This window comes from Erythrolamprus reginae, chromosome 3 (genome assembly GCF_031021105.1).
Source record: "Erythrolamprus reginae isolate rEryReg1 chromosome 3, rEryReg1.hap1, whole genome shotgun sequence".
NCBI classification, from domain to species: domain Eukaryota; kingdom Metazoa; phylum Chordata; class Lepidosauria; order Squamata; family Dipsadidae; genus Erythrolamprus; species Erythrolamprus reginae.
In genome coordinates this window covers 212,942,808-212,958,812 of record NC_091952.1, presented here as the reverse complement: position 1 = coordinate 212,958,812, position 16,005 = coordinate 212,942,808, and the positions used below count along the sequence as shown (strand labels likewise).

At 39.9% G+C, this 16,005-nt stretch overlaps 1 protein-coding gene across 4 annotated transcripts in view; it reads right to left on the bottom strand.

The window, feature by feature from the left end:
- The window catches only part of RAB2A (RAB2A, member RAS oncogene family), a 42,764-nt gene extending 42,101 nt beyond the window's left edge, over positions 1 to 663 (bottom strand). The window contains exon 1 of one of the 4 annotated variants that reach the window (XM_070747806.1): positions 110 to 663. In XM_070747806.1, the coding sequence (XP_070603907.1) occupies positions 110 to 155 (46 nt within the window). In that variant the 5' untranslated portion in view covers positions 156 to 663. The remainder of the gene's footprint in view (positions 1 to 109) is intronic. The other 3 variants (XM_070747807.1, XM_070747808.1, XM_070747809.1) reach the window with 3 other exon arrangements.
- Between the last annotated feature and the right edge of the window lie 15,342 nt (positions 664 to 16,005).

The window sequence follows — 16,005 nt, the reverse complement described above, 5'->3', positions numbered from 1 at the left end:
GGCGGGCGTTTGCGCAGGCGGCTTGGCCCTCAAGGCCGGGCTTCCCAATTCCGCAGCGGCTTCTTTTTCTCCCCACCCCTTCCCCGCCCGCCACCTTTGGCTCTCTCACCTGTGTCCCCGATTATGATATACTTGAAGAGATACGCGTAGGCCATGACTTCCCGGTGCCCCGCCGCTTCAGCCCTCCTGCCTCTTTCCTCCGGTTAGAATTGTCGCTCCTCTGTGGCGTGGCGCGGCGTGACGTGACCGCCCCCTCCGCCCTTCTATGTCAGAGCTCGCGCTACGTAAAAGATTTGAAGCCCTGAGCGGCTTCCACCGCTCCACTCCTCCTCTTCAGCGCGCGCCGCACGACTTCCAATTACACCCCCCCTCCTCTTGTTTCCTTTTCCGAAGCGGTCACCAGCCAATGTCCTTCGGCTGTGCCGGCGCGCGCGGCCCCCTTTCCTTTCCTCTGCTGCTTTTTTTTTTCTTCTCCTCGCCGCGTCTCCGAAGAGGCTCGTTAAACGTCCCGAGGCGAGAGAGAGGAGGGAGGAAGGAAGGGAAGGGCAGGAACAATAACAGGCGGTGAGGCTCCTAGACAGTTCGCCGACGTCACGGAGCGCTCTCTACGCCGACCCCGGAAGTGTTCGAACCCCCTCCGCTGCCTCTTCTTGGCGTGTGGGCGGGGGAGGAGCCTTGGAAGTGACCTGCGGGCGGAGGCTGAAGGGCTTGGGGCGGGGTCTCGTGAGAAGGAAGATCACGGAACGGCCCTTAGAAATAATCCCGTCTCCCCTGCGGGGAAATGAGGGGAGCGAAGGAAGAGGAGAAATCCGTGTGAAACTGAAAAGTGAACTGGCGGCGTTCCTTATGAAAACAAGTACAAGTAAAAGGGCAGGAAGAATCAGTATTATAAAATATGGGACAAAAACTACAAATGGTTAGAAAGGAGAAACACACAAAATCCAATTATACATAAATACAAAAGCAATTTAAAGCTGAAGTAGCAATGCAATTGATATGTAATAATATAAGCATGTGAATAATGAACGGTATAAGAATTTTATGTTAACAGAACTGTATAAAGCAGTGTTTCCCAATCTTGGCAACTTGAAGATATCTGGACTTCAATTCCCAGAATTCCCCAGCTAGCATTCGCTGGTTGGGGAATTTTGGGAGTTGAAGTTCAAATATCTTCAAGTTGCCAAGGTTGGGAAACACTGGTATAAAGCATTAGTAGGGTATGTTGTAAATGTTAAAGAAAGGTAAATATTTAAGTTTTAGTTAATTCACTTATAGCTCTGGAAACAACGTCTGACAAGAGGGGCTGCAAAGAACCCCTCTTATATGTTTTGTGCTGGTTGGGTTTTGTATTGTATTATCTTAAATTATTTAATTAAACAATTAAAAAAACAATTTATGTGAATTTATAAACATATGATAAACTATTTTGTTTTTATTCATTTATTTTGTCAAATACCTATTGGTAGTATTTTATAGATATAATGCTGTTTATATACATGAGTACTAACAAGAGGGAAACATTAGGACAGGGATGTGCACTTGTACACTTACGCTCACCCACTTAGGAATTGGGTGAGGTCAACAGTGGATAGTCAATAAAGGTAAAGTTTTGGGGGTCAGGTAGTAAGTTCCAGGCATCAACTACTCGGTTTCTGAAGTTCTATTTTCTACAGTCAAGTTTGGAGTAGTTTACTTTAAGTTTGTATCTGTTGTGTGCTCTTGTATTGTGGTTGAAGCTGAAATAGTTGTTGGCAGGAAGGATGTTGTAGCAGATAACTTTGTGAGCTATGCTTAGGTTGTGTTGTAAGCCCAGGATTTCAAGTCTGATTGCATAAGACATTCTGTTGAGAGTAAACTGATTCATTTTGAATTGAAGGGCAGGAATGAGTCTGACATAAAAGCTCCCACATTAAAAATAATGGCCAGGAACCAACAGGCTTATTGTAGGGAAATAGAATGGTGTGTTGGATATGTTTGCAACCTTGAGTTATTTATAAAGTAATAAACAAGCAAAGAAACTATAGTGGCTACCGGAGTAGGAATAGGAATATACTTTTGTAGAAAACAATGACACAAGACTGTAATAGTAGCTCCTGTAAGTACTTTTAGGATAGGGTAATGGCAGGAATGATGGATCCTGGGGGAAAAATGTCAACCCAACAGCTAGGTAGATGGCTGTTAAAGACAAAAAAGATCAGGCACTGGAATTACTATCAGCAAAGTAGGAGCAACTGGCATCGTTCCAGAGACTGGAATGAGGTCAAGATAATAGAGTATAGATCAAGAACTAGAAAACCTTTCCTAAGGCTATATGGGCCTGATGTGTAATTGAAGAGTAAACTCTTGAAAATTGCCAAAACTTCTTATTCACAAGCATTTTCATTCTATTTAATTTTTCTGGGACTGTTATTCCACTCATGCAACTCATACTTTCAAAGCTCAGCCCTATCCCATTCCATGCCTTATTTTAAGAACTGTGTTATATAAATATTCACTGCGGTTTTACTCTCTTTTGCTGCTGGGGGAAAAATATCTCTCTAAAACAAACTCAAAGCCTATTGGATCAGTAATAAGACAATTCCTCATTTTGAAAACTAAAATCCTAACATGAAAAGAAAGTGGCTTTGAGATGGAAGAGGTGCAAACAAAGTTCACTCACTGATTCTGAGCTGCAATAATTTTGACAAGCAGCTGAAATAAAAAATGAGTCCTTAGTAAACCTTAGTAAGGCGACACCTGGAATATCACATCCAGCTTTGGTCACCATGCTACAAAAAAGATGTTGAGACTTTGGAAAAAGTTTGGAAAAGAACAACTAAGTTTATTAAAGACCTGGAGACTAGAATATATGAAGAGCGGCTGGAGGATTTGGGTTTAGCTAGTCTAGAGAAAAGAAGGGCTAGTGGGAATATGATAGCAGTGCTCTGCTATTTGAGGGATTGCCCCAAAGAGGAGTGGGTCACTTATTCTCCAAAGAACTAAAAGGCAAGACAAGAAGCAACCTGGATTTGAGAAACTTCTCCAAAGTGTGAACAATTAACCAGTGGAACAGCTTGCCACCAGAAGTTTGTGGATGCTCCAATACTGAAGGTTTTTAAGAACAGACTGGGCAATCATTTGTCTGAAATGAAATACTGTCTCCTACCATGGCCATAGGGGTTGGACTATAAAATCTCCAAGGTCCCTTCTAACTCTGTTACTCTGTTCTATTTCTTTCTAATATTCTTCTCTCAATTTTAGCATTGTTCTTTCAGATGCAGCAATGTTGTTCCAATGTATGTTACGGTATCACTGTATTTCAGTTACGTGGAATGGTCATTTGAGACTTTGGCCTGATGAATTATGATATTTTAGACCTTTGATCAAATGGATTACGTATGCAGATCTCTGGGAACAGGTTTAAATCTTGAGTTTTAGACACACATAAAACTCAAAACTCGAAAAACTGTTTGCCAATATATCTTTAATTCTTTAGTCAAAAAGAATGTTAATATTGCATGTTAATATAAAGGCAGCAAACACATTGTTGATACTGCATAAATAAATTCTGTTCTACTAGCTACTACACTATTTCTCCAAATTTCAGAATGTCTACAAAAGCAAGGAAATTCATCCTTCCCATTAAAAACATGTTTTTAAAATTAATTTAGCTTTTGCTTCCTCTAATGCCAATGATTCTCAACTTGGGGGTCGGGACCCCTTTGGAGGTTGAACGACCATTTCACAGGGGTCACCTAAAGCTTCTGTTCTGGCACCTTGGAATATATATTTACAATCTGACCAATCAGGAGTTTACAGTGGCGGTGTTCCTCTGACCTTCCGACCAATCAGCTTAAAGCTCTGTTGGGAGAATTGGTGCTAGACTTATGGTTGGGGGTCACCACAACATGAGAAACTGTATTAAGTGGTCGCGGCATTAGAAAAGTTGAGAACCACTGCTTTTGTAAAGTTGCATTTTACTTTATAAAGTCATAAGGCTATATCACTGTTTTATCTGATTCATTCATTCATTCATTCATTCATTCATTCATTCATTCATTCATTCATTCATTCATTCATTCATTACACCCTTCTGAGATGCAGAGTGGCTCACAACAAAGCAAATACAAAACATACAAGAAATCTAATATTAAAATACTCTAAAAACCTCAATACTTAAAACATAAAAATCTAACTTAATTTATATTCTAAAATCCCAATTCATTTAAAAATCAATCATCCTCATTGATCCTATCATATTCAGTCAGGCCGGGGCAGATGTCAAAATTCAGTGGCCCTAGGTCTGTTGGCAAAGGTGCGTTTTTAAAGACTTACGGAATACTGGGAGGGTGGGGGTGGTACAAATATCTGGGGGGAAGTTGATTCCAAAGGGCCAGGGCCACCACAGAGAAGACTCTTCCCCTAGGCTCCCCCAGACGGCATTGCCTGGCTGACTGGACCTGGAGAAGGCCAACTATGTGGGACCTGACCAGCCGCTGGTCAGATGGTATACTACTAACTTTCTCATTGTGTTTGTTTGTACTCTCATATTACTAGTTGAAATGGTCCATTATATGTTAAATTAAAAAATCTGGGACTCATTACATCTGTGAAATTTATATTTCTATGAACACACCAGTTTGATTTTAAAGTTGTGGCTGCTGCAGCATCCCTACAGACATGTAATCGCAATTTCCTATGCTCCCTGCTAGTTTCCCACAAGCCATCAATGCGAAAACCAACAGGAAGTTGGAATTTACTCCCACATCAATCTGTTTTTTTGCTTGGGTAATTAAATGTTGACTAAGTATTGCAGTTTATTTGCCAGTACAATTATTTTTCTATTTATGATATACAGTATATACTCTTCTTAAATGATCATGGGACAATACGGCATTGGCATAAAAGAAATATTCTCAGTCTAAAATTTAATATTTATTCTGATCACATCAGGCTTCATTACCTTCATCTCAAAGAAGGACCCAATGGCTCACAGGATTGTCTAGTATAGATTAAAATTTAACTAAAATTTAACAATTCAGCATGTAATATAATTATTTTGCCCAAATAAAAGAATTGACACTAATATCAATGAAACCATTACTTTTATTGGGGGGGGGGGGGATTTCATAATTTTATTTCCTTATTTCATGAAATCCCAGTAATATAAAGTTTTCAGAATTTTTGGCATATGAATAAATGCAACCCGTACTTATTGGCAGATGTATCATCTAAGCATTACGAAATATCAAGAAGTCAGAGTTTCAGAAGTACTATATTTCAGTCCTATGACACAATGATTGTATAATGTATCCATGAATGTGTTGTTTAAATCTTTATGATTTCTCATAGATTTTTAAAAAGAGAGATAGGGATTACATTCTCTGTAACAGCACATATTTATGGTATATAGCTTGGGGGTAGGTCTTTATATTGCTGGTCACCTATTGGGGGACTTATGTAGGCAACTCTACATGTATTTTTATAATAGCTATTAATCCTGTAATTTTCTTTTTAGCGTAATACTATGTACTGGGCAAGAATGTGACATTTAGCAATAAGAACTGAATGGGTCTTTCTATACATTTAGTTACAAATATCTAAATGTCATTGGATTATAAAATAGACTTTTGAAAGCTTCAGTAACATCTGCAAGTTTTTTTACTGTCGTTAAAAAGAGTAAAATGTTTTTATATAGTTTTTCTGAAGCAAGGCCTTTTGACAAATACTTTGCTACAATTATAAATCTGCTTCAAAAAAATAAGTCTTTATTTTTAACTGGATAATTGGGATGTTTGGTCATTTGTAGAGAGAACTCTGCAATAACTGCATAGCAATTATTAATGCATAATCAAATGATACCAGAAATAAACAGTGGATTGTTCTTTAACAGAATTAGCTTCTACAGATATTGAATTAATTATCAAAGTTATTAAGTTATGTTCCAGACTCAAAGGAGTACAGTGTTCTTGATATAATACAGAGAAGTTAGATGTAATCTTATTTTAGAACAAAATATGCATATGGCCCTTTGCATTTAGTCCATCTAGTTGACTACTATTAAGATAGGGGTTACTTGAACAAAACCTCCTTTTAATTTATAAATATTTATCTTAGGTTCTTTTTCTGTGAAAAACAAATCTAGTTAGCAAGTGTAAAATTAATATTTTACAATCTGTCACATGTATCCAGATATTTACATACTTACAGAAAATATCCCAATTCTAGTGATCAGTGAACTCAAAATTTGATACAAAGGTCATTGTAAATTCAAAAATCCAGTTTCCACAACTCCAAACTAGCAGGCCATCAGTTTCAGGCAACACAAGAGGACTGATCCTTTGGAAAATACTGTACTGCTGATCACAGCATGGAACTGTAGAATTGGAAGATAATTTGGCCTACTTTCTGTGGTGTGTAGGGGAATCAGTTAAATCATCCATGAATGGTGGCTGTCCAGGCTCTCTTATGGAAATGGAGATGTAAAACCACAATCTCTCTAATATTTCCCTGTTGTACAGGTCTAATTGTCCAAAAAGAATTATTCACATTTAAACAATATGTAGCAGTTGCAAATTATAACCATTATTTCCGACTGATTTCTGTGACCATATTTCTTGATCATCTTCCTTGTAATTCCCTCATTGGATCAGAATAAAGCTATGTCTCCCTTCAGTTTCCATTTCCTCATAGGGTATGCCCTCTAGTCCAGCACTCCCTAATCTTTAGCACATGCTCCACTTAAAACTGTGCATGCACAAATGGAGCTTTGTGCAGTCGACTGCCTCTTGTGCGGCCTGAGTCCCAATGGGCTGCAGACCAGTACTGGTCCATGGATCAGAGGTTAGAGACCCTTGCTTTAGTGTCTAGTCTCCTGGTTTCCAACGTGGGGCCCAATTTCATTTTTAATGGGAGCAATTGGAACCTTGTTTAAACCCAGTTAATAGTCTTCCTGGCTTTTTCCGCGTGAGTAGTTCACTTTTTGAATAATAAGAATTATACGTATGGGGAGGAGGCCTCAGAATTTTAGAGATGCTTAGGTGGGACATGGCTAAGGTGACCAGACATCCCGTTTTTGGCAGGACAGTCCTGCTTTTTAATAAATTGTCCTGCGTCCCATGGCCACGGGATTTCAAAAATGTCCCAATTTTGGAAGGGAAGAGGGGGATGACCAATGGCGGGGGAAGAGCAGGAGGGGAGTGGCATGTTTTAATTCTGTCCTCCCTCCTCCTCTTCATTGATAGAAAGGTCTTTTCCCTGCCCCTGCCCCAACCAAGCCATGCTGACCACGGCTTGGTTGGTCAAAGGCAGTCTTTGGGAGTGAGGTATTCTGCGGGATGATGCTTGGGGGCCACCGTAGCAGCCAGCGCCGCAAGGACCCAAGGAGATGGCAGCGTTGAGCCCTGGAGTGGCCCTCAAGCCGCGTGCAATGTCGCTCTCCCTCTTCCCTGGGCACAACTAGCGTTTGACAGGTTTTCCTCTTCCTCCGCTTCCCATGTGAGTCCTTCTGGCTTGCTCCTTCGGTGCGAAAGGCCCGACCGGCTCAGCTGCTGAGCCCCTTCTCTTTTTCCTCCCCCCTCCTTCTCTTCTTCCTCTGCCCTCCCTCTTGACTTGTCGTGCAGCGCGACCTTAAAATGGACTCATGATTTCGACCCTTTGCTGAGCCCGGCCTCACTGAAATGACGGGGGAGGGAGGGAGGAAAAAAGAGAGAGAGACAGAGAAACAGAGTGAGACGGAGGGAAGGAGGGAGAGAGAGATAAAGGAAGAGAGAGAGAGAGAAAAGAGGAAGGGAGAAAGAAAGTAAAAGAAAGGGAGTGAGAGAAAGAAAGGGAGTGAGAGAGAAAGGGAGGGAAGGAGGGAGAGAAAGGGAGGAAGGAAGAGAGAAAAGGAGAAGGAAGAGAAAGCGAGAGGGTGGGAAGGAGGGAGAGAGAGAGAAATAGGGAGGGAGAAAGAAAAAATAGAGAGGAAGGAAGGGAGAGAAAGAAACAAAGAAAGAAAGGGAGGAAGGGAGAGAAAGGCAGGGAGGAAGAGAAAGAGAAAAAAGAGGAAAGAGAAAGAAAGGGGAAGAGAAATAGAAAGGGAGGAAGAGAGAGAAAGAGGAAGGAGGGAGAGAGAGAGGAAGGAAGAGAGAAAGAGAAAGGAAGGAGGGAGAGAGAGAAAGAGAGGAAGGAAGAGAAAGAACGAGGGAGGGAGGGAGAAATAGAGAGAAAGGGAGGGAGGAAGAGAGAGAGAGAAAAAGAATTGTTTTTGCTCCATATTGACCAAATTTTTAATCAAGCACACACACACACAGAGCTAGCCAATGGTGTCCCACTTTACCAATGACCAATGTTAACATCTGGTTACCTGGGAACCACTAGTTTAGTCCTTCTATTATCTGTACTGCCCTCCTCTCACTAAACTCTCACTAAAATGTCAATAACCTTTTGAAAATGTAATGCCCAGAATTGTATACAGTACTTCAGATGTGATTTCACTAGTGACATATAAAAAGAATGAATTACTTCATGTGTCTTTGATGGTTTCTTCTAATCAAGACCAGAACAGCATTAGCCCTACCAGCAGCTGACTGGAATTAATGACACATGTTCAGCTTGTTGTCAATTACCACATCCCAGGCCTTCTCAGATGTGTGCTCCCACCTCATGGAGTTTTATTCCTGTAGGCATATCTTCTATTTTGTGGCTAACCAGCCAGTTGTAGCTCCATGGTATTATAATGCTATCCAAACCACACTTTAACTGCTTGTCATGTATAACTTGGTTAAGAGCAAAGTAAATTAGCTTCAGTATTTGCTTTCTTATCCTGTCACAGGAGGAGACAAAATTTGCCTCATGTGCTCTATTTTTGACAAGGGCATGTTTACTCTTAGCAGTTGGGTTATTTTTAAAATAGTGTGTTGTGTTAACTGCTCTAACATCATCCCAGATATCTATATCAGGCTGACTGAGCTATAATTACTGGGATTTTTTTTATGAGGGAGTCAGCATTTGCTGTTCTTCACTTGTGTGTGTGTGTTTAATACATGTGTATATATACATGTGTGTGTGTGTGTGTATATATATATATATATATATATATATATACATGTATATACATGTGTGGGTATGGCTAGCTGATGAGGCCAAAATAAGGCCGAAATAGATCTATCCTAGTCTCCCTTAATTTTCAAATTCAGCTTAAACATGTGACACATACAGATAGAATTGTCGGCTATCAATAAAAATTAACTGCCTTGGAAATGGCCCTGGGTTGGGCCGAGAGGCAAAAAAGGAGCTGTGATGTTCCTTCAATATACCAGGGTGATTCGACACAAAATGTAACCCTTCCCTGGTACAGAGCTGAAGGGATTGGATACTGTAGCCTAGAGAATAATTCTCTGCCTTACAAGGCAAAGGTTGCAGGTACAAGTCCCAGTGGGTATGGCTAGCTGATGAGGCCAAAATAAGGCCGAAATAGATCTATCCTAGTCTCCCTTAATTTTCAAATTCAGCTTAAACATGTGACATATATATATATATATATATATATATATATATATATATATATATATATATATATATACTGCTCAAAAAAAATAAAAGAGAACACTTAAACAACACAATATAACTCCTGTCCACTTAGAAAGCAACACTGATTGACAATCAATTTCACATGCTGTTGTGCATATTCAACTTTGTACAGAACAAAGTATTCAATGAGAATACTGTATTTCATTCATTCAGATCCACGATGTGTTATTTGAGTGTTCCCTTAATTTTTTTGAGCAGTATATACAGTATATGCATACCTACATATAAAAACAGGCATTTATGCCCCTAAGGCACTTTGTTGCAGTTGTCTCTCAGATGTGATCATCAGGCAGAGAAAGCATAAGGCTAATGAAGTAAGAAATTACATTATTATTATTATTGTTCAGTTCAGTTCTAAATATGGTGAACCATGGTCCCGAAGTATTGCTGAAATACAAATTTGAGCAGAATCAATCAGCATGCCAAGTGATAACAGAGGCTAAGACCTGTAATTTAGCATCTGGATTACCAGTCATCACTCTGGGAAATGAAGTTTTTAAAAAAATCAATCACTTCCCTTGTCTATCACCACCCCAACTATATCTCTTTCTTTTTCTCCTTCTCTTCTTCTTTTTCCTAAATAACTTCTTGGATTTGTTAGTTTTGATAGCTCCATCTTTATTTCTCCTATGACTGGAATAATTTTCTCTTCCTCATGGAACTGAAAAGATAAGTATAGTATTCTCCCAGATGAATCTTTTGGGATAGTTGCACTGACTTATACACAAAATTGTGTAAGGAACCCAAATAAAATCTTTATAACACTCCCTTTTTCCCAATTAGTACTGCTGATTTAAGACAGACTAGCTGTAAAATATGTATTAATAAGAGTTTTCTGTCTGCAAATGCCCCTTCTGTTTTTATTTTTATATATTCAAAAAGAAAGAAGACAGTAATATTTGCAAGTCAAGCAGTATCATTGTCATTTTTAAAATCATAATGTTTCTTTGGATTTCACTTACTAACCTTTTTACATAGCCTGTTTTATTTCCATTGGTAGTCCTAGATAATATTTTTCATTCTCATGAACAATGTCTGTTTACAACCCAGTAATTTGTGGAGGCGTACAGTTAAAATTTCAGTCTAGTCTTAGTACTGCCTATTACATTGAAGTCCTAAATTGATGTTTTCAGGGCTTGCAAAGGTTTTGATTCTACGATTACCTGAGAATATTTGCTGCAGAAAGCAGCTGAAAAAGTAGTTTTTAAGGATTGTTATCTGCCTGTATACAAAAACAAACTTACTGAATATGTTGAGTATTGAATATGGTATATTAAATATAAAAAAACGCTTTCATATATTTAACTTAATATTGTCATTGCCTCTAATGGTTTTTAGAAAGTTTATTTTTAAATAGATTATATTTTTAAATAGTTAATGTTCAAGGGCAGACATGATGCATTCTTTAAAAAAACAAAATCTCACTTAAATGGTGATATTCTTGAAAATGTTGTAAATGTTGATGATTTAATTTTACCAGAATCATTTTAATAATCTGATTCTTTTGTAATCCTGTAAATATACTGAATTTGGTCTTACCACTCTTTGTGTAACAATTAAAATTCTATTTGGAATTATGTTTCCTAATATCAGTCTTACATAGCATTGGTTTAGATAGTAAATTATAGTGAGTTATTTACAGGACAGCTAAGTTTTTTAAACAATACACAATAGATATTTGTCTGGTTTTAGAATTAGCAATTAGTCCACTAGGTGGAGAACTTGCATTAAGTTACATTCAACACATGTAATATAATATTAAGTACTGTAGTTTACATAAATGAATTTTCTCAGATATTATTTTTTCTCTGTGTATTAGAGTTGTAGTGAGATTCTGATACCTGATAAACTTAATTGATGAACAGAATATTGTACATTAAAAACAACCTCTATTAACTAGAAAAAGTAAGCAGTATCCAATCAATATAAAACTTTTTAAATATTATTGATTTAAGTAAAACTTTTCACATTGTAATCAATGGACTTCAAAATGCTTTGCTTTGACTGGATCATATCAGTTGTTAGTAGGTAATCAATTAGCAGAATTCTAATCATGAAGCATTTTTCTATTAACCTGCTCCATTTTAATATTCAGGTTTAGTACCAAATGTTTTTTAAGTTTTCAGTGTTAGCAAATAATGTCTGAACTTCCATGTAGCATTTTTCAGGTGCTAGAATCTTTATACTCCAATCAGTTAGTATATTTGAATCATCTAAAAAATGCCTTGGAGGGCACCTAGATTGAGCCATGTCCAGAGACCAATTAATAGAAGAAAATACCACAGGCAGTGTTGGCAAATCTTTTTAGCACCAAGTGCCGAAATGGTAGCGCGCAATGGGGAGCACTGGAAAACAGAAGAGCAACTCCCTGGTACACATGCCCGGGAGTGCTGGAAACTGAAAAAGCCATTCACCTGGTCGTCCATTTTCTGGTGTGCATGCGTGTGGCAAAGACAGGCTGACCAGCACACATGTGCACATTAGAGACTGGAATCTCAGCTTACCAGGATGCACGTGCACCAGGGAGCTGCTCTTCCAGTTTCTGGCACTCTCATGCGTGCAAAAATCAGCTGGCGCCAGCATGCCAGGGAACTACTACTCCATTGCTTCCACATGTGTGAAGGCCACTGCCCGGTACGCATTTGCATGCCAGAAACTGGAGCCTCAGTTTACTGGTGCACGTATGGGTGCCAGGAAGCTCCTCTTCCAGTTTCCAGTGCTCTCCCACACATGAAGACGAGCTGACCCGCATGCATGTGCCTGCTGAAAACTGGAATCTCAGCTTACTGGCGCACGTCTGCACAGCAGGGAACAGATCTACTGGTTTCCGGCACTCCCACATGCATGAAGACCAGCAGGCAGACGTGCATGGCAGAAACCAGAAGTTCAGCTTCCCGGCATACATGTGTGTGCCAGGGAGTTGCTCTTCTGGTTTCCGGTAGTCCCACACACGTGAAGACCAGCTGGTGGGCATGCATGTGCACACTGGAAACCAGAAGTTGAACTTCCCAGCATGCATGCATGCCACAGAGCTGCTTTTCCAGTTTCTGGAGCTCCCATGGTGCACATGCACAGGCTGGAAACCGGAAGCTGTTTCCTGGTATGCATGCATGCCAGGAAGATGTTCTTCTGGTTTCCAGCACTCCCGCACACTTGAAGACCAGCTGTCTGGAGTGCCAGAACCCGGAAGAGCAACAGCTGGCGTGCCCAGAGAGATGGCTCTGAATGCCACTTCCAGCCACCCCAGGTTTTCGGAGAAGGGCAGCATACAAATCTAAATAATGATGATGATGATGATGTTAATAATATGTCCATGGGTTTGCCATCATTGCCATAGGTTTTCTCTAAAGTGGGATAGCTTTGATGTCAAACCCAGGTTCTTCCCACAGTGATATGAGCATGAAACCCAATTGTAAGAATTGCCAAACCAATTATGGAATATAGCTTGTCCGCCTGGAACCCACACTGTATATCGGACATTAACACAATGGAGCGGGTTCAGAGGTATTTGACAAGAAGTGTACTCCACTCCTCTACTCACAATAGAATTCTCCATGCCATCAGGCTTGAAATTTTGGGCTTGGACAATCTATGGTCTGCCTATGGTCCGATATTGTCTGCTAAAACGTCTTGCCTGCCAACTACTTCTTCATTTTCAACTACAATAATACACGGGGAAATAATTGATACAAACTCAAGGTAAACTGCTTGAAACTCAATTTGCAGAAAATATGGCTTCGGCAACAGAGTGGAAAATGCCTGGAATGCTCTACTCAACTCCACTGTTACAGCGTCAAACCCTCACTGCTTCAATCTCACACTGTCTACCATGGACTTCACCCTATTCTTAAGAGATCCATAAAGGGGGAGTGCTTAAGTGCACCACCTTGCCTATCATTCCTGCCCTACTGTCTCCATTTATCCATATTTACTTCCTGTGATCATGTTTATGTTCATAGCCATACTTGTTATCTTGTACATGTTTGAGAAACAAATAAATCAATTAACCCAGGGGATATCCAGGTCCCGTTGGCCAGACAATGTTGTCTGCTGGGGCCTAGGGGAAGAGACTTCTCTGTGGTGGCCCTGGCCCTCTGGAACAAACTTCCTCCGGAGATATATACCGCCCCCTCCCTCCTGGTCTGTCGTAAAGCTCTGAAGACCTACCGCTGCCCACAGGCATGGAGGCTGTGAGAGACAAGATTGCCTCCGGCCGATGTTGTGAATGATTGAATTGAATGAATGGGAATGATTGCACATGGTTTTTTTAATGATTTTATAAATAATTCTTTTTAATAATAATTAGATTTCTTTATATACAGTATATTGTTTTTTCATTATGTTGTACGCTGCCCTGAGTTGCTTCGAGAAGGGCAGCATAGAAATCAAATAAATAAATAAATACGTTTATAAAGTCCTAAAGCATGCATAGTCCTTAATGGGACTATCTAGATCAGACCTGGGCAAGGGGCAGCCCGCCCACTGTCTCTGACTGACCCACCCTAGCAGGCCCTCCTGCCTTCACCTCAAACACACACGCACACACACACTTTTTGAGGCAGGAAATGGCTCGCCTCAACGTGTAACTGCTTCCTCCCTTCAAGTAGCCTGTCTTTTCTGGGGATTTTTTAAACATTTTTTTAAATTTTTGGCCGCCGAGGTGTCGAAAAGGGAGCCGCCGTGCTGCACTGAGGCGTCTTCAGGTGGAGGGAGGGACTCAAAGATGTCGGTGGCGTTTGCGTAGAACTGAGTTAATTATATTAGTCCGGCCCTCTAAAACCATCCCAATTTCTCATGCGGCCCCATGGCAAAATTAATGGCCCACCCCTGATCTAAATGGAGGGAAGTAAGTTTCCTCAAGGTCCTGTCTTGGGCCCTGGCACATACGCGCACTGGGAAGCTGAGCTTCCGGTTTCTGGCATGCACATGAGTGCCGGCCAACTGGTCTTTGTGTACACAGGACTGCCAGAAACTGGAAGAGCAGCTCCCTGGCGTGCATGCGCACACCATGGAGCTCTTTCTGGTTTCCAGTGTACACATGCGTATCAGCCAGCTGGTCTTCATGTGCATGGAAGTGCCAGAAACCAAAAGAGCAGATTCCTGGCAGAGATGCATGCTGAGGACCTGAGCTTCCAGTTTCCGCTGTACAAATGTGTGCCAGCCAGCTGGTCTTTGCACATGTGGGATGGCCAAAAATGAAGAGGAGGACCCTGGTGCACATGCGCACTGGTAAGCTGAGCTTCCAGGTTCCAGTGTAGACATACATGCTGGCCAGCTGGTCTTTGCACGTATATGCATACCAGAAAAAGGAAGACTAGATGAACAGCTTTTTCAGTTTCCAGCGCTCCCGCTCATGCATCCCAAAATGTTGTTCTGTTTTCCAGTGCTCCCCTTTCTTTTTTTAAAAGTTTGTATTGTTATTTTTTTTATTAGAATGTTTAATAAAATTCTCATTCAAAAAGATATGCAGTTTGTTTTTGAGAATTATCCTTATACCTTTTTTTTTTGGTTTGGCAGTTTCTGAATACTGCTACTAGTACAACTTTTACACTTGGTTCTGAATGATAAAACTAGCTTCTCTTAGCACACCAATTTGATTAACTTGTATTTCTGTATACAAGCTGGAGATATTTTAAATGCAGTACAACTTATTTTCTCTTTCTATTATTTTGTAGTCTTCTGAACAAGTTATCTCATTAAAATACTTTATTCCAGTCATGAGAATCAGCTTACTGTTCAACCCACATTCTTACAAAAGAATTATAGCTTAATTCCTTTCTCTCTGATACTTTGAACATTAGGAAATAGACATTGGAAGCTATAGTCTTCATTAAAGTTATTCCTAAGGTTTTTTTTGAGTGGTTTAATAGTACAAATTCAATTTATTTTCTCTTGAAATGTATAAGGCCATCTCTGAAATTTTAATTTCTGGATTTCTGTCTTCAGCTTCCACAGCTTTTTAATTTAAAGTCCTCCTGACTGAGATCAGAGTGATGTAGCACAACACATTCTCAGTCTTTGTGTGATGCGCTTTCAGGAGATAATAACAGAAGAGTAAAAATGGCTTAATTAAGAAATTTAACAACAACAACAATAACAACAACAACAACAGAGTTGGAAGGGACCTTGGAGGTCTTCTAGTCCAACCCCCTGCTTGGGCAAAGAAACCCTACACTACTTCAGATAGATGGTTATCCGACATCTTCTTTAAAACTTTCAGTGTTAGGGCATTTACAACTTCTGGAGGCATTTGTTCTTTTTATTGGTGCAATAAATTTTAACAATGAAGAAAGCTGTAACAGGATGTAGCAATCTAGCTGTAGAATTTAAACATTGCATTTTACACAATAATTGAGATAGAGCCTTCCAAATTATGTCATGAATTTGGTTTGGTCTCAGATGCCATGCTAAAGAAAGACAGCGGTTTCAGGAGAACAGGCAAATAAACAGATT